A 19,905-nucleotide genomic window follows, 5' to 3' on the forward strand; every position below is an offset into this window, starting at 1 on the left:
CTCCGAGTCTTAGAAATGTGGTTAACACACATTTAAAATATATATTTTAAATTAATGTAAAATGAATGTATTAGCGTAATTACCTCTACAGTTGTGCTAGCCGAAGCATTATTCGATTTCTGTTTTGGCATCTTAAATTGCTTTTGCTTTCTTTGAGTAGGTGGACGACCTTTACTCCGAGTTACTACTGCATCTTGTATGTTTTCGGTATAACTTCCTGATCCACCATAGCTGCATGTATCGTCACCGTCACTTCGAACATTCAGAGATACATCCTTCCATTGCTTTCTCGATCCAACCCATAATATTTTTATGGCTTTCTTCATTTTTTGAAGCTACCTCGGCAACATCATAAAAAGCAGTGCACTCCTCTTTATATCGCTGATGTTCAATGCTTGAATTTCGTGCATCATAACTGACTTTGACTTTACTATAGAATCTCCGCACATCTTTCCTCCATCTTCGTAGGATATATTTTTCAGGCAGTAATTGTATACGATTACGTGACAACACTGCGATGGCGTGTCTGCAAAGAATGCCCTTATATTCAAACATTTTACACACACAATGAACTTCACCCTCATTTTGGCAAAAAAGACTTTCAAAGTTTTTTCTCTACTTTGTTCATCGTTTTCAATAACTTCATATTCTGATCCCCTACAACTAAAAACCTCACAATATATCTTATTCGCCAACTCTTGCTGAAATTCTTGAAACTTGGAAATAGTGTACACTGCTTCAACTTGCTTCTTCATTGCAAAACTGGTACGACATAGCATCCGTTGGCTAAAACACCTAGCATTCGCTTGCCATTCTTTCTCAATTTTACTTTCCATTGCTTTTCATATTTCTCCACAAATTGTTTCAAAGTTGTTTTCGAGTTAACATACCCATCAAAGAAAGCATTCATACTTTCACTACGCTGAGTAGTTGACATTCTAGCCCAAAAAGAATTTTTCACGAAACATGAAACCCAACGATTTCTTTCCTCATATAATCCATTTAACCACTGATTATTAATAAGATCATATTTGTCTAACATGTCATGCCAAGCTTCCTCGAATTCGACAGGAGTATATGAATCATAAACAACGGAATGTAATGAAACTCTAATGGCATGATATTTAACGTACCTTCCCAACTTCTCAGGCACCTTTTTCAGTATATGCCATAAACACCATCGGTGCCTAGTGTTTGGAAAAACAATCTCAATCGCATTTTTCATCGCTTTGTCTTGATCTGTAATGATTCCAAGGGGAGGAGAGCCAGACATGCATGATAGCCATGTGTCAAATAACCACGTAAATGTCTCCGTGTCCTCATGCGAAATCAACCTACATCCTAACAAAATTGATTGACCATGATGATTAACTCCTACAAAAGGAGCAAATAGCATGTCATACTTGTTTGTAAGGTATGTGGTATCAAATGTGACCACATCTCCAGAGTCTTTATAGGCTGCCCTACTCCTTGGATCTGCCCAAAATACATTTTTCAACCGGCCCTCCTCATCTAGGTCAAGACTGAAGAAAAACCCATCATTTTCTGTTTGCATTTTCTTAAAATATCTCTGAATTGCAACAGCATCCCCTTCTCCGAGCCTTAATCGCCGCACCTTGTCAATATGATTTCTAGCATCTTTTTCTAAGAATGAGACTTTTTCAAAGCCACCAGCCTCGACAACAACGGACTTAAAACTTTAAGCCATTCTAATTCCAGTTTCGTCGTTTATCTCAAGCTGCTTTTTAACAAATGGACTAATGTTACAGTTGCATCGATAATACCTACTCTTACTTGGACTCACGGCATGGTTATGTTCAAAGATCATATTTCCAATTACCCATTTTCCGGTAACCAAATCCAAACGTCCTCCAAGTTTAGCATTGCATCCAATTTTTTGGTTTGGTTGAAGCCGCAAAACATTAGTGTCTTTGGCTTTTAACTTGCCGTTTCGCCCACAAGTAAATGTCGCATATCTCAAACTCCCATCATCCCCTTTTCTACAAGATCTCCGCATAACTGGAAACCCCTCTTGTAGGCCATAAGCCTTATAATATTCAAACATTTCATCAGGACTATCAAAAAACATCCCAACTGTTGGCTCAACAACCTTTTCCGGCACCAATTCCTCATTATTTCCTTCCAAATCAACCCCCTGTAAATCCTCCAATTCTTCAACTTCATCAACCTCCTCCACTTGCTCCAAATTATCCATTAACTGCTGCAAATTTAAACAATGCAGTATATTATTATTTATTTATTGCAAATTCATTAAATAATTCAAGAGTGTTGTAAAAGCATCGCAATTGGAAACTGAAATTATCAAATAACGGCAAGCCGCAAACATTAGCTAATAGAAGTCCGTAGGCATGATTCAAATTTAAACAATTCAAGCTTGTTGTAAAAGCATGCAATTGGAAATTGAAATTGTCAAATAACGGCAAGCCGCAAACTAGCTAATAGAAGTCCATAGGCATCCCTTTTGGTTACACATACACGGTTCTTTTGAGCAAAATTCAGTGACTAGAGGGCATGTTATCGACTGTTCTTTTAAGCAAAATTTCATGACTTACCATAAACGAAATTTGAAAAGAAAATTTAATACAAACTTGACAACAAAAATGAGAGCTTAAGCAGCTGCTGAAAAATCCGTACCTTAGCTTGTGCAAATGCCGAAACTTAGTCTTATGTCAGAAAGTATTAATAGCCACTGAAAAATCGAAGAGGAAGAGCTTAAACAGCTGCTGAAAAATCGATCTGATTGAACTTAAACAGCTGCTGAAAAATCGAAGAGGAAGAGCTTAACACTGCTGACTGAAAAATCGAAGAGGAAGAGCTGTTTTCGTTGCTCAAAAATCGTCTTTGTTGCTGTTCGTTCCTCACTTCCTCTGCCCTCCTCTTCATTTAGTTTGTTTTCCTTTTACAAGCCAAAACGACGACGCTTCATGCAACCAAAAAGAAAAAAAAAAGGGCCAAAACGACGCCGTTTTACTAATTCGGGGTTTGACCCGGGGAATATAGCATTTTCCTTTTCCTATTAACAATTGGAAGGACTCTTTGATTAGGATTAAGGAAGTGCTATTTTATGAGCTACGTAGAAACAGAACAATCTTTTCTGTATAAAGAATTTTCTAACCAGTAGAAATTAGAGATAAAGTTACATGTATCTGTATGCATGATAATAGGATGAACAAGTGTTTGCTGCAAAACGGACATTAAGCACCAATATCAAAATATAAAGAAAAAAGGGCTGATGGCTTCTTCTGTCCTCTCAAGCCCTTTGTCTCCTCTTCACATGCCAACTTTGTAAGTCTTTTCTTTTTAATTTATTTTTTCATGTATTATTTAGTTTATTCAAAGCATCCATTAACAAGGATTGTGTGCTGCAATTATAGAGTTCAACATCTGGGAATTTTCCAACAGGTTTTGGGCCTAAAAAGTAGATATCTACTGAGCATAAGCTAAAGTTGAATTTTTCAATGGATAGGGAAATGGATGTGAACACTTCAGCTCCTGTTGATGGTGTAGCTGAGTGTTTGGGAGGTTTGTTGACTTGCAGGAGATTATATATTTATTTATTTATTTTAGTTTATTTGTCTGTTATAATCATAGTTATTTATTTACTTTTCGTACTGGAAAAAAAATTGAGGAACCTAGTATTGCTACGTTATTGATGAATTTGTCGAACAAGTCTGATCCTAGTTGTGTGCTGAGCACCCCGCTCAGCGAGGCAGCTACTTCTAAGCAAGTAAGCATGGTCCACTAGGTTGTATTGGAAAAAATTATTTGTGTTTACTTTTTTAATAAACTTATTGATTGTACATCACAATGTACAATCCCTAATGACAACTTGAAACATGGGAAATGATTGTTATGATTAATAGTGATGAAGTGAAGAAATAATTACATGAGAAAATATATGTGATTGTATTGATTTTGAATGTGAACATGGATCGTGATCCTTTTTTTTTAATTCATGTATGAAAAATTTTCGGTTGGGGGGGGGGGGAGGGGGGGAATGGGGGCAAGCAAACTAGCTATTGTAAGTGATTGTCATCTGTTGCATTCCTTTGTGTAAATGTACTAATTTGGAAAATTATTTGATTATGTAGAACCTGCTAAAAGAATATTATTGAAAGGGTAAAATTTTGGAAAAATATATTTGGACATTTGAAGGTATGTTATTACTTTGGCACATTTTGAAATGAAAAGGTTACTGGATGAATGGTTTTAACCAACTTAAGGGACTTGTAGATCATGGATGTGCTGTTTGTTTTCATGATTATGTTGTCTACGTGTACTGTATGGTTTTGGTTTGTTGAATGATAAAATCTGCTAAAACCAAAGGGGCATCATGCACATCTTCCCTTCTTATTGTTAACTATATTTTGCGTTTTACTTGTTTTGGTTGTGGAAAAAGGGTGAGATGATACTAACTGTGGAATACTTTTTTTTTTTTAACTTGTAGAAAATTGGAGTGGCTCATTTATGCGGTGCTCTTCTGCGAGTGGATTGTTGAAAAAATAGCATAATATGCTATTTTGAGAGCACATTTTGAGTGGGTCCCACTTAACGAAAGTGGAAAATATTGTGAGATTCGGATTTTATTCCGTTCATACTTCAATAATATGATTTTATTTTCTCAAAATGGTGCTTGGGTGAATGAGAAATTGTCTCTCAAAGTTCATCCTTAAAGTTAGAAATTTGAAAGGAAATGAGGCTCATCCCACATGAGAAAAAGAAGCCTAGGAATTAGTGTTTAAATATAAACACTTAACCATGCATGGGTAAGAATTATAAGGATAGAGGCTCTCTCCACACGCGCATGCGCAGGGGGGGGTGCGAATCCAAGCTCGATTTGGTTGAACTCGTGTGCGCCCGCGCATCCTGCGTACACGAATGTCAGCCCAAAATCATCCATGCAAGTTAGGCACGTTTTTAATTCCTTTTGAATTTTTTTATTGTAACAGTTCATGTGAATTCAAAGCATTGGTAACAGCTTTTACAATTATTTTTAGCTGTTATTCACGTTTTGTTTGAATTCAATTGTGAAATCAATTCATTAAATTGATTTGGCTGTTATAACAAAATAATTAAAATGTATTGAATTCGAAAATTCAATACAAAAGATGTTACATCCTCCCTTGAGTATAAAAAGGCACCTTCACTTCTGTTTTTTCACTTGCAAAAAAAACGAGCACAAAGCACACTTGTTTTCCCTTCATCCTTCTTCGTTTTTCTTTGATCGAGTTCGCTGGTTGTGGTTCGTCGGAATTTCCAGCCTGTGCTTGACTGGAAAATCGTACCCGTTGCATCCTGGGAAACAAATACCTAGCAAACCTTAAGCACTCCGTAAAGGTGGTAAATCTGTTTTAAGGAGACTGTGTTTGTGCAGGCCTCGGGTTTCTATTTTTTTTTTATTTCAATTCAGTTTCTGCCTCTTCTATTCTTCATTTAGTGTTTCCGATTGTTTAAATTAGCTAACATATAATTTGTTATCTCACTGTTTTATTGTTTCTAACAATCTTAAAACAGATTCTACTGACATTGAGATGGCAACTGATACAGTTGATGACATTCCGTATGTCCCTGTCGCTGCACCCACTGTTGTGAAGGAACCAGCCTCTGTGGCAATTCCTGTCAATCATGCGGAAAGGCCTGAAAAATTCAATGGCCAGAATTTCAAACGGTGGCAGCAAAAGATGTTCTTTTACTTGACCACATTGAACCTTGCGAGGTTCTTGACCGAGGATGCTCCTAAGCCCAAAGAGGGTGAAACGGATATTCAAGTTGCAAGTGCAATTAATGCATGGCACCATTCGGATTTTTTGTGTAAAAATTATGTAATGAATGGTCTTAGTGACTCCTTGTATAACGTATACATAGGAAAGAAAACAACCAAAGAGCTATGGGAATCCTTAGATCGGAAATATAAAACTGAGGATGCGGGTACCAAAAAGTTTGTTGTTGGTCGCTTCCTAGATTATAAAATGGTGGATTCTAAAACTGTAATAAGTCAAGTACAAGAACTTCAAATTATATTATCTGAAATCCTTGCGGAAGGGATGCATCTAAGTGAAACTTTTCAAGTTGCCGCAATTATTGAAAAGTTGCCTCCTGCTTGGAAAGATTTCAAGAGCTATTTAAAGCATAAACGAAAGGAGATGAATATTGAAAGGCTAGTTGTTAAACTCAGAATTGAGGAAGACAACAGAAATGCAGAAAGAAGAGGGGCTATTTCTATGGCAAAGGCAAATTTCGTTGAACATGGACCTAAAAATAAAAATAAAAAATTGGGCCCAAAAGGAGGAATTTCCAAGAAACAAACAAAGTTTCAAGGAAAATGTTATAATTGTGATAAGATGGGCCACAAGGCTTCGGATTGTAGATTGCCTAAAAAGAAGCGAGAGGCGAATGTGGTGGAAAACATCACTCAACATGTTTCAGACATAAACCTCTCTGCAATGGTTTCAGAAGTGAATATGGTTGGCTCTAATCCAAGAGAATGGTGGATTGATACAGGAGCAACCAGACATGTTTGCTCAGACAAAGGGTTGTTCGCTTCATTTGAAGCAGTTAGCAATGGAGAGAAGCTATTCATGGGGAATTCGGCTACATCTGAGATTGAGGGTCAAGGAAAGGTGATTTTGAAGATGACTTCTGGGAAAGAACTGACTCTGAACAATGTGCTCTATGTGCCAGAAATTCGGAAGAACTTGGTGTCTGGATCGCTGCTGAATAAACATGGTTTCCGAATGGTGTTTGAGTCAGATAGGGTAGTTTTGTCTAAAAATGGGATGTATGTGGGAAAGGGTTATGTTGATGATGGGCTATTTAAGCTCAATGTAATGACTTTGAAACCAACAATTAATAATAAAGCTACATCTTCTGCTTATTTGCTTGAGTCTTCTAATCTTTGGCATGGTAGATTAGGACATGTTAATTTTAATTCTTTGCGTAAATTAATTAACATGAAGCATATTCCCAATTTCCAAATTGATTTGAAACATAAGTGTGAAACTTGTGTTGAGGCAAAACTAACTAGGTCATCTTTCCAAATAATTAAAAGAAATACCGAACCACTTGATTTAATACATAGTGATATTTGTGACTTTAAATCCATTCAAACAAGAGGTGGTAATAAATATTTTATTACCTTTATAGATGATTGCACAAAATATTGCTATGTATATTTGTTGAAAAGCAAAGATGAAGCTTTGGAAAAGTTTATTCTCTACAAAAATGAAGTTGAGAATCAACTTAATAGAAAAATCAAAGAATTAAGGAGTGACCGTGGTGGTGAGTATGTTGTTCCGTTTATATCACTATGTGAACAAAGTGGAATCATACATCAAGTCACGGCTCCATATTCACCTCAATCTAACGGGATTGCAGAACGAAAGAATCGAACTTTAAAGGAAATGATGAATGCAATGTTGATAAGTTCTGGGTTACCCCAGAATATGTGGGGAGAAGCTGTTTTGTCAGCTAATTATTTATTAAATAAGATACCCCGAAAGCAAGAAGATAAAACCCCGTATGAGCTATGGAAAGGTAGATCACCTTCATATAAATTCTTACGAGTGTGGGGGTGTCTTGCTAAAGTAGTGGTTCCTTTAAATAAAAAAGTGAAAATAGGACCAAAAACTGTTGACTGCGTTTTCATTGGTTATGCACAAAATAGTAGTGCATATCGATTTTGGTGCATGAGTCTAAAATTCCAGATGTCCACAAAAACACAATAATAGAATCAAGAAATGCATCATTTTTCGAACATGTGTTTCCTTGCAATTCTAGAGTGGAATCGAGAGAATTGGAACAATTTCATGAAACAACACTTGAAAATGAAGAAAATGATCAAGCACCAGAAGAAGAAGAAGAACAAGAAATTGAGGTTAGACGTAGCAAAGAGCTAGAATAGAAAAGTCTTTTGGTCCAGACTTTCTAACATATTTGCTAGAAAATGAACCTCAAAGCTTCAAAGAGGCTGTAACTTCAGCTGAAGGCACTTTATGGAAAGAAGCTATTAACAGTGAAGTTGAGTCCATTTTACAAAATCATACTTTGGAGCTAGTAGATCTTCCTCCAGGATGTAAACCTTTGGGGTATAAGTGGATTTTCAAAAGGAAAATGAAAGCCGATGGATCAATCGATAAGTACAAGGCAAGGCTTGTAATTAAAGGTTATAGGCAACGAGAAGGCCTTGATTATTTTGATACTTATTCTCCTGTTACGAGAATAAATTCCATACGGATGATAATAGCAATTGCAGCTTTGCGCAATCTCGAAATACATCAAATGGATGTAAAGACGGCTTTTCTAAATGGAGATTTAGAGGAAGAAATCTACATGGAGCAACCTGAAGGTTTTATAGCTCCAGGACAAGAAAAGAAAGTTTGTAAATTGGTTAAGTCATTATATGGCTTAAAACAAGCACCGAAACAGTGGCATGAAAAATTTGATCATACGATGATCACAAGTGGCTTTAAGATCAACGAATGTGACAAATGTGTTTATGTCAAAGAAACAGAAAATGGCTATGTCATTTTATGTTTATATGTTGATGACATGCTCATTGTTGGGAGTAATGATGACATGATTAAATCTACCAAGAATATGTTGAAGTATAAGTTTGACATGAAAGACATGGATCTTGCAGATGTCATTTTGGGAATTAAAATCTCAAGGGCTTCTAATGGACTTATTTTAAGTCAAACTCATTATGTAGATAAAATTCTTGGGAAATTTAATAAAGAGGATAATACTATGTCTAAAACTCCATTAGATATTAGTATTCATCTATCGAAAAACAGAGGAGATGGTATTTCTCAAGTTGAATATGCTAGAATAATAGGTAGTCTGATGTATTTAACAAATTGTACCAGACCAGACTTAGCCTATACAGTAAGCAAACTTAGTAGATATACAAGTAATCCAGGAACTGATCACTGGAAAGCTATCGTAAGAGTACTTAGGTATCTTCGATATACTCGTAATTATGGACTGCACTATACTAGGTATCCAGAAGTATTAGAAGGATTTAGTGATGCTAACTGGATATCAGATGTAAAAGATTCAAAATCTACTAGCGGCTATGTGTTTACACTAGCAGGTGCAGCTGTATCATGGAGATCTTCTAAACAGACAGTAATTGCTAGATCTACAATGGAATCTGAATTCATTGCATTAGATAAATGTGGTGAAGAAGCAGAATGGCTACGCAATTTTTTAGAAGGTATTCCAAAATGGCCAAAGCCTGTGCCTACGATTTGTATACATTGCGATAGTCAATCAGCTATCGGTAGGGCACAAAGCAATATGTATAATGGTAAGTCTAGACACATACGTCGTAGACATAATACCATTAGACAACTTATTTCTACTGGAGTTATTTCAATTGACTATATAAGGTCAAAGGATAACATAGCGGATCCACTAACCAAAGGGTTAAATAGAGAGCTAGTAGAAAAATCATCGAGGGGGATGGGATTAAAACCTATAGATTGATTAGTCAATAACGAAGGAAAACCAAACCTAGTAGACTGGAAATCCCAAGATCTAAGTTCAATTGGACAACCTATTTGTTAAAGACTAAAGATGGATCACTGTGGGGGTCATTCTCTTGAGAGGATTACCTCATTAACCATTCCTATGATGAAACAGTGATGCCCGTGGGAATAAGGTTGAGCTAGGCTCTTAATGATTCTTATGCGTCGAAAATTCGAGCGGAGTAATGCAGGTTACTTTTAAATTAAGATATCACCTATGTGAGAGAGAAGTGGGGCCGCTTCAAAGAGAGCTATAAAGGGTTCAGCTCTTAGAAACTCTTGCAGAACCAGGCAGATGTTCAAGGCCAAAACGAACATAATCATGAGAACTCAACAGTGTTAGGAGAAATACCTATGTGTAGTATATGATCGTTTACACTAATGGCAGAACAGTTCAAAGACATCGCGTCTACTGATCAGCTAGTAAAGTAATTATACTATTACAATGGAAGGTTCAAAGGATAACACCTACCTGTCCTGTGCTAGGTATCAATCCAATAAACTCGATCATTAAGAGTCAAAAATGATTTTGATGTCAAAATTTAGCGGTTTTCTTGCTTTTACTGCCAATTTTCATTCAAGTGGGGGATTGTTGAAAAAATAGCATAATATGCTATTTTGAGAGCACATTTTGAGTGGGTCCCACTTAACGAAAGTGGAAAATATTGTGAGATTCGGATTTTATTCCGTTCATACTTCAATAATATGATTTTATTTTCTCAAAATGGTGCTTGGGTGAATGAGAAATTGTCTCTCAAAGTTCATCCTTAAAGTTAGAAATTTGAAAGGAAATGAGGCTCATCCCACATGGGAAAAAGAAGCCTAGGAATTAGTGTTTAAATATAAACACTTAACCATGCATGGGTAAGAATTATAAGGATAGAGGCTCTCTCCACACGCGCATGCGCAGGGGGGGGTGCGAATCCAAGCTCGATTTGGTTGAACTCGTGTGCGCCCGCGCGTCCTGCGTACACGAATGTCAGCCCAAAATCATCCATGCAAGCTAGGCACGTTTTTAATTCCTTTTGAATTTTTTATTGTAACAGTTCATGTGAATTCAAAGCATTGGTAACAGCTTTTACAATTATTTTTAGCTGTTATTCACGTTTTGTTTGAATTCAATTGTGAAATCAATTCATTAAATTGATTTGGCTGTTATAACAAAATAATTAAAATGTATTGAATTCGAAAATTCAATACAAAAGATGTTACATCCTCCCTTGAGTATAAAAAGGCACCTTCACTTCTGTTTTTTCACTTGCAAAAAAAACGAGCACAAAGCACACTTGTTTTCCCTTCATCCTTCTTCGTTTTTCTTTGATCGAGTTCGCTGGTTGTGGTTCGTCGGAATTTCCAGCCTGTGCTTGACTGGAAAATCGTACCCGTTGCATCCTGGGAAACAAATACCTAGCAAACCTTAAGCACTCCGTAAAGGTGGTAAATCTGTTTTAAGGAGACTGTGTTTGTGCAGGCCTCGGGTTTCTATTTTTTTTTTATTTCAATTCAGTTTCTGCCTCTTCTATTCTTCATTTAGTGTTTCCGATTGTTTAAATTAGCTAACATATAATTTGTTATCTCACTGTTTTATTGTTTCTAACATGGATAATAGCATTATGTCTCCTTTATTATCACAACCTCTGGAATTTGGAGCAGGTATCAGATTTGTTGATATGACTTGAGTTTTGACCAAGAGCTATTCTTCTCGAGATCATAGGTTAATTATAATTGGCTTGTCTCTTTTTCAGGCATTGTGATGCACTCAGCTTCTAAATTTATAGCCAGACACAGTGATGCCATGGCCTGTGGGATTGCAGAAAAAGGTGAAAGGTGAATAATCAGACTAGTTCTTTTTTGTTGCATATATTCGCAATTTCTCTCTCTTTACCTTTTCCTCTAAATTTTCATCTGAAGAGGTTCTTGTGAATGGTATCATGTAGGTATTTAGAGGTTGTATCAGATTCTTATTTGGGTCCAGAAGAGTTGTGTTCTATGAAAGCACACACCTAGTAATATTAATAGGAAAGAAAAGTAATTAAAAGAACATTTATTTTTTTTAAAATAACACATTGAAACAAGTTTTTCAGCCTGGCACTTATAATTGTGAATGTTCAACTGGGTCGAGGTGATTTTTTGGGTAGAGTTTGTATATTGGTTGCACGGATATGATTAGATGTTGGACAATTTAATTGTAGTATATAAAGGTTATGTTTTGGCTGTGGATATAGATGATCGCATGTGTGATTCTTCAATTGGGTCAAGTTAGTTTTTTTGTACATGTGTGCTGGCTTTGTCTATATAACCTGTTATTGCAGTTAATAAGAGTGCTTTTTATGTGATTTGAAGTGCCTTTAAATGTTCAAAAGCAAATATATTTGTTCTTTATATTAGTTGAAATATAGAAAAAGGTTATTTGAGATAATAATTTGGTGCTTTTTGGTAAAACATTTTCCTGTAAGAGTAACACTTCAAGTTGAAGTGCTGCTAAAAGATTTGAGTGATAGTTGCAGTTCAGAGAAGTGCTCTCTAACAAGCACTTTCAAAAACACCATAGGTGTATTCTTAAAACTGTTCTTTGTTGACTTGATGACCGTTTTTCTGTGTTGTGTTGATACTTTTTTCATGTTATTAAAGGGCAGTGCCTAAATCATGTATGTAATTGACTGTTTTCAGTTAATGAAGCTTGTGTGTTCATTATGTGTTTTTCACTACATGTGCAGTTCTTCATTTGGGTTATTAAGCTAATTCTTGGTGATCCTTGTTTTGCTTAATTGGTCATCGTAATATATTCTGCCTCTGATTTGTAAGTTTGTATTGACAAAAGGTTGTGCTGAGAAATTATGTTAATTGGCCTTTCCTTGTATAAATTATGCAAATTTATTGCGAACTTTTATTTATTAATGTAAGAATAAGAATTGGAACTGCCTTGCTGATTCCATGCTAGTAAGTTGTTTTACTAATTAATAACTATCAAGTTTTCTTTTATATACTAATTTTAATATTATTTCCTTGGTTCTCTACTGCTACTATTACAAATTCAGAGTGCAACGGCACACAATTTCTGTGCTTGTTGGGAATGAAATTGGAATGATGAACCAGATTGCCGGAGTCTTTGCAAGGAGGAAATATAACATTGAGTCTCTTGCTGCGATTGGTCTGGACAAAGACAGGGCCCTCTTCACCATAGTTGTTTCCGGAACTGACAGGGAGCTGCAGCAAGTTGTCGAGCAGCTTCAGAAACTTGTAAATGTTTTGAACGTCTCCACGAAACAATCCTCCTCCTCCTCCTCTCTAGAACCTTTCTTTCTTCCCTTCTCTGGCGTTGATTCCACTACTGATTCCGTTGTTACTCAGCCGTGTAAGCATCAGATGGATGAACTTGAAATGATCCGTGTTTTCAAAGAAAACATACCTTCAGTTGTTTTGATCGGCAACCTTGGTATCCGGTATTATTAATTTAAATCTAAGTTGTTGTTGCCTGCAAAAAAATGAGCTGCATATCTGTTTCTTTTGCCTTTTCTGTTGCGTTATTTTCTGACATCCCAAACATACTTTATATAGTTTGTCGTCTGGGGTCTAATTGATAATTTACTTGAATGATTTGAAATATTAAGTCTTTGGAGGCTGTTGATTAAGTAGATGTTTGTTAAATGCTTTGTTTATTTGCTGCTGAGCAAAGTTGGAAGGGACATTCAGTGTGGTTTAATATCTTGTAGGTGCTCTACACATTTAAAATGAATAATGTGACGCAAATTGAGAGTTAAGTTAGTAGATTGTTGTCTTTAATTTAGGGATGGCAATGGGGAGGGGAGGGGAGGGGACCAATCTCCCCATACCCATTCCCGATATTTTGCGTATGTCCCCGTCCCCTCCCCATTCCCGTCAAAATTATTTAAGAGAATCCCTATCCTCTCCCCGAATAATAACAGGGGATCCCCGAGGGTCCCCAATCCCCGAATAACTAATACATTTTTTTTATTTTCGATTTTGAATTAATCATATTAAAATAAAAAATTCAAATAAAAGTAAAGTTCGAAATATATCTTACATTAATATCTATTACAAAAGTCACATACATTAAATTAGTAAGTAACGCAGTATGCAAGGGATACAAACTATCATGAACAGATTAATAGCCTAATACAAAATTATTACAAATAAAATCAAATTTAGATTCAAAATTAACTTTTCAATGGTGGCGTGGGTACTTTATAAATGTGGACTATTCCCTTTACAACACAATAGTTAAGTGGAAGCAAATCAAGAGCAAATATTATATTAGATTAGATATTAAAATTGTGATTTGTTGTGGGCAATTATAACATCTAAAAATAAATAAAAAATAGATTTAAGTTTAAAATATTTAATGAATATTAAAATTAAAACAAAAGTTTTGGGCTAATAGAATTTGTCCGGTCTTTTTAATGTTATAAATAAAAATTTAGGACTTTAATTAGTTAATTAGGCCTAAAAGTTTAATAATATAAATATTTTGATATTTTTTATTTTTACCAATACTTATAATTTTATAATTCAAATTTTATTATTTATTTACTAGTAATTTTAAAAAATAAAAATTAAATTAAAAATTAAAATGGGGAAATGGGTAGGGGATGGGGATTCTACCTCATCCCCGTCCCCTCCCCGAATAAGAAATTGAGTAAAAAAATTTCTCCATCCCCTTCCCCGAATAAGAAATTGGGTATGAAATTATCCTCATACCCTTCCCGAATGAGAAAATCCCCGACGATACCCGTCCCCGTGGGGATTTTTGCCATCCCTACTTTAATTTTGCTTTGAACTTGAGGCCATCTTACACATGAAGGATGAGGGTGGTGCGATATCACCTTGATGCCAGGAGATTGTTTTGCTTATACTAATATGTTACCATAGTAGTCATTTAAATAATTTAATTATTTCATGTATTAGTAACAATGTGATGAGGGTTTAGGTGGCTGCTTGGTGTGGTTATGCTGCAAATATATATATATTTCTAATGAACACTACAATTGTTTTACTAATTTTAATTTCTGTTGTTGAATTTGTTTGTTGGTGATATTTGTAGTGAGGATCAAAGTGAGACACAGTTCCTTCAAGCATCCGGGGCGGGTTTTTTATGGGATCAAGACGGTCACATTGTCACTAATCATCATGTGATTTGTGACGCTTCTAAAGTCAAGTTTGTTTCTTTCTTTCATTTTGTATTATTTTTATTTTATTATACACACATACACGCACACAAAACAGCCCCAATTGGGATCCCGCATTTTTAGGGGAGCGATTGTGCACTTTAGTTGAAGTGCGAGATCTCAATTGGGGCCGTTAGATTCACCATTGTTTTTTTTATTGTAAACTATGAGCCATTGGATTTGACACAAATTTATAGTCTTTGATTTCATCAAATCTAAAGGTAGAAATTCAAAGTCAAGAAGTAGCATTAAGTGTTGCCAACTCATCCACCTCCTTTAGATTTGATGAGATCAATGCCTATAAATTTTGTGTCACGATTTTAAAAGTTAAAATAGTCTTATGTAAATATTTATAGTTGGAATTTACCTTAGCTAATGCTTCATTTATTAGGTTGGAAACCAGCATATTTATTTGAATGAAGACAAAAGAAGATGTCGGCTAAGACTATTACTTTGCATAGTTTGTTTTTGAGCCATCAACCATGAACTAAACACGAACAAATTCAAGGGTGTGATTGTGTATATTTTTATATTTTGTCGACTGTGTCCATATATAGCATTGGACATGCACTACTTAGGTGTTTATTTCATCCAACATAAATTGTTGTGCTTAAGTTGTGTTTTGACTGTAGATTCTGGAATGTTTGATTTACAGGGTCAGTTTTTCTGACCAATCAACTTTCTATGCAAAAGTTGTTGGCCATGACCAAGACAAAGATTTGGCGGTGTTGCATATTGATGCGCCAAATCACGAATTAAGACCTATACATGTCGGTGTCTCTGCTGACTTGCATGTTGGTCAAAAAATATGTGCAATTGGCCACCCTGTAAGTATGAGCGTGATCATGGCATGTAATCACAAGTTTTTGTTCCCCCTTTTTTTGAATTTTTTTTAGTTGAAATCTCTTTCCTTAATTCATATTTATGTTTGCAGCTTGGATTGCCATTTACTTGTACAACTGGTGTGATCAGGTAACTTATAGAAAATATATATTGTCTTACCTCAAGTATTTTTGACATTTGTAATATTGCTAAATTTGATATTTCATTATAAAAACAATGTCATTTGCCTAATGCATTCTTTATCTTTACTGTAGTGCACTTGGAAGGGAAATCCCTGCAGGTACTGGCCGTTTAATTCGAGGTGTTATACAAATCGATGCTTCCATTAATCTTGGTAACAGTGGAGGGCCACTTCTAGATAGTTCAGGAAGCCTGATCGGAGTAAATACATTTATTACCTCTGGTGCATTCACCGGTATTGGATTTGCTACACCAATTGACACGGCAGTTTTAGTTTGACATCGGTTTTCATTTTACAGACTTATGCAGACTTCTGTCTTTTTTTCTTCTTTTTTTTTTTGGGTTATACCTAGAAAAATTTAATGGTCTTTATTTTATTTTTTTTATTTCTTATGAACGTAGGTACGTAGCATTGTTGACCGGCTAGTGAAGTTTTCACATTATTGCAGTTGAGAGTGCTTTTTATGTGATTTGAAGTGCCTTTAAATGTTTAAAAGCGAATTTATTTGTATAGTTAAGATAATAATTTGGAGCTTTTTTGTAAAACATTCGTGGTATTGGATTTGCTATACCATTTGACACGGCTAGTTTTAATTTGACAATGGTTTTCAATTTTTTTTTTATGCCTAGAAAAATTTAATGATCTTTATTTTTTATTTCTTATGTTTGTGGGTACGCGGCACTGTTGACTGGCTAGTGAAGTTTTAAGTGAGATTCCCAACCATTATTCTGCAATTGTCAAACTCTTCCACATACTTTTTGATTATAAAGAGTAGTAATAATAATAAACAGTAGTAAATTCATATAGTAATAATAATAATAGTAGTATTTTCAGATGTTTGGCATTTGAATCAGACCTTGCATTATTTATTATTAACCACAAAGAGAGAACACGAACTTTCGTTGTCGACAAAATCCCAAGCATTTTACTGCACGTAGTTGCATTTTTTGCATTATTTATTGGAGCAGTTGCAAATCGAGACCTAACTTGGCATCTCAATAATCAAAACACAAAGGTTATCGCTATGATGACATACAAAGAACCATTTACGTTATTAGTGATTGAATAATTCATCTGTGGTTCCAAAAAAAAAACAAAAGTGTCCCATTTCATGGCTGAGAATGCACATTAACCACAAAAGTATAATCTTTTAATGATATAACAAAATATAATAATTTCAATTGCTTACTTATTTAGACCTATTGTGTTTATTCAGACATACTTTCCCCGACCTCAAACTTTGTTGACCAATACTGTTAAAAGCGCATTCTGGTAACTTCACATCATCAAATCAAATGCTTTGTATTTTATTCGACAAGAATCTTTTAAATTCATGCTCAGAATAAGCATGTCAGTAGCTCCTTAGTAAAGATATCAAGCTGGAATTTCAAGCTGTTTTCAAGTGGGGGAAAGGAAGTGCTGATCAGAGCTGTGGCTCAGGCAATCTCATCTTATGTCATGAGAGTTTTCAAGCTACCGTTGGATTTACGTGAAGACATTCAGATAATAATTGCAAGTTTCCGGTGGGGCTAGAAAATAGATCAAAGACATACATATAGGGCGAGACGGGAAAGATTGTGCAGAGCAAAAAGAAAAGGGGGATTGAGATTCAATGACCTATCAAGCTTTAACCAAGCTCTGGTGGCAAAGCAGAGTTGAAGGATTATCCAATCTCCGAACTCAGAGATGGCCAGAGTTTTGCAAGCAAGATATTATAAGCATTCTATTTTTCTGAATGCTAAGTTGGGATATAAGCGCTCTTTCATATGAAGAAGTATATTATGGGAAGACAGGTGATTCAGAGAAGCTTAAGGTGGAAAATTGGAAATAGGGAGAATGTACAGATTTGCAACAGTTTCTGGATTCCCAGGCCTGTGACTTTTAAGATACCATCTCAACCAAGCTTGCCTACGCAAGCTACAGTAGCTTGTTCGACCAATGAAGAGCACAAATGGAAAGGAAACCTAATTATTAGAACTTATACCTGAGGATATGGAAAGAATAATGCAGATTCCCCTTCCAAGATGTCCAAAACGTGATCAACTTTTGTGGGATTATGACAAACACAAGGCATGTACTCTCTTAAGAGTGGATATCAGGTAGCTCTTGTCTTAAGTCTCCAAACTATCATAGTGCCTCAAAGACCGGCCTAACAAAGTGGAATATATATGGAAACTTAAAATACCAGAAAAGATAAAGATCTTTATTTGGGGAGTAGCTCAGGACTTGTTACCAATGGCTGAAACCCTGTGGAAGAAGAAAATTGTAAAGAATCCCTGGTGTCAAAGATGTGGCAGCAAAAGGAAGAATGAGTTTCATGTGCACTGATAAAACGCAACGCATCCTAAAAGATATGGAAGCTTACCAAATTTAGAGAAGACTTTAAACACCTTGCTAATTAAGACATGTTTGAGTGTGTTGTAAGCTTTGATAGAAAGAAGGAACATAAGAGACATGGAGTTAATTGGGGCAATGTGATCGGCAAATTGGTATTTCAGGAATATTTTTGTTTTTGAAAAAAGAAAGAAGATTTTTAGGTATCATCGGGTAGAGTTGAAACAATAGTGCAGTCATATAGAAAAATCAAAGCCGATCAAATGCAAGCAAGTGCAAGATAGGTATCCTCACCTCAACCAAGCAAGAAACCCCGTCCTGAAGGTTGGTTTAAAGTGAATGTGGATGCGGCAATCAAATCAAGATTAAATGATAATTGTGTAGGGCTGGGAATAGCTTTGTAACTGTTGCTTTGAAGAAAGTCTAAATACTATGGCAGCTATGTAGCATCTGCAAAAGCTGAAGCAGCAAACTGGGGGTCTGGAAATTGCAGAAAATGTAGCATAAGTTCCAATGATAGCTGAAACAAATTGTCAAGAAGTGGTGAATCTAGTTAATCACAAGAAAGAAGAGTAGCAAGTTAGAAATCTCTTGGACCATCTATAAAATTTGAGGAAGGCTTAGGAGACTAAGTCAAGTTATAATTCAACATACTCCTAGAACTTGTAACAGCAATGCTCATGCTTTTTAGCTAACTTAGTTTTAAAAGTTGTTGAACTTGTTGTTTTGTTGGAGACTTGCCTACCTCATTTCATGTACTTATTCAACTAGTTAAATCTTTGAAAGTTATGCCTTCTTAAAATAAAATAATTTTAAAAAAAAGCACCGATTAGCAACATGTTATATATTTATCACAAGCAATTCCTAAGAAAAGGCAAAAAATGGAAAATTGAAGAGGAATGATCTAGGGATTGTGAAGGGGACAAAAGAGACTAGTGCCAAATTGAAACAAAATAATCAAATCATAATCGATCCGTCTACAAGGCTGTTGCATCTCATCTTCAAGTCATCACCGTCAGTGCTTTTTCTTCTTCCTGTGGCTTGGATGGCTAGTCAAACGCCGCCGTCAATATTTATTGTGGTTCGTTGATTTATGGCTATCGATAGTCCTCACTCTTACTGCATTTTTTCTTGAACTATGTTCTAATTAGCTTGTTTCCTTTTTTTAGTTGCCCATTTCAGCTTTAATCTATGTCGTTGATTGTTGATGGATAATACTGATTTATTTTTTTTCTAAGACTAATTCTGATTTAAAATTCCAAATAAATACTTATGAATTTTTCAATTAGGTTTTAGCTCTTGTATGTTTTATGTTAAATAATTTTTACAATAATAGGAAAAGGCATGACTACACCATTTTGATCTGCATGGTAATCTTGAAAGTTGGAATGAACTCTTAAGTAATTTAATGCTACTTGTTAGGAAAATTTAACTAAGTAGATAAGAAAATAGTTTTGATTAAACTCCATCTCTCATCTTTTTATATGATAACTAATGGAAATATTAAGTAATGTGATTTTCTTTTGGCAATAATTGTAATATTGTATCTAAACATCTCTTGTTTTAGGGAAAAGGACATTCAACCCCCCAACGTTTAGGAAAATGGACAAAAAACCCCTCAACGTTTCAAAAAGGACTTATAACTCCTTTTCCGTTAACAAACACTGTTTGTTTTAATAGTAAATTTATTTTTAATTTTTAATTACTATTATACCCTTATAATAAAAAAATTAATATATTAATTTGAGATAATCACAATTAATAATTTTTTAAAAGCTTAAAATTGAGATACAATTATTTTTTTGCCAAAATT

The 19,905-nt window shown here is 35.1% G+C and overlaps 2 protein-coding genes across 2 annotated transcripts; one reads left to right on the top strand and one right to left on the bottom strand.

Moving 5' to 3' along the window:
• Positions 1-751: 751 nt before the first annotated feature.
• On the bottom strand, positions 752-2,215 carry LOC127900628 (protein FAR1-RELATED SEQUENCE 5-like). Its single transcript, XM_052435799.1, has 2 exons — positions 1,785-2,215; positions 752-1,697 (listed from the first exon to the last, which is right to left on the bottom strand). Exons 1-2 carry the CDS (start codon positions 2,213-2,215, stop codon positions 752-754), a joined length of 1,377 nt encoding a protein of 458 aa, XP_052291759.1.
• Positions 2,216-12,635: 10,420 nt separating this feature from the next.
• On the top strand, positions 12,636-16,036 carry LOC127900629 (protease Do-like 1, chloroplastic). Its single transcript, XM_052435800.1, has 5 exons — positions 12,636-12,991; positions 14,611-14,724; positions 15,390-15,561; positions 15,669-15,706; positions 15,832-16,036. Exons 1-5 carry the CDS (start codon positions 12,636-12,638, stop codon positions 16,034-16,036), a joined length of 885 nt encoding a protein of 294 aa, XP_052291760.1.
• Positions 16,037-19,905: the final 3,869 nt, after the last annotated feature.

The sequence above is a fragment of the Citrus sinensis genome, chromosome 3 (genome assembly GCF_022201045.2).
Source record: "Citrus sinensis cultivar Valencia sweet orange chromosome 3, DVS_A1.0, whole genome shotgun sequence".
NCBI classification, from domain to species: domain Eukaryota; kingdom Viridiplantae; phylum Streptophyta; class Magnoliopsida; order Sapindales; family Rutaceae; genus Citrus; species Citrus sinensis.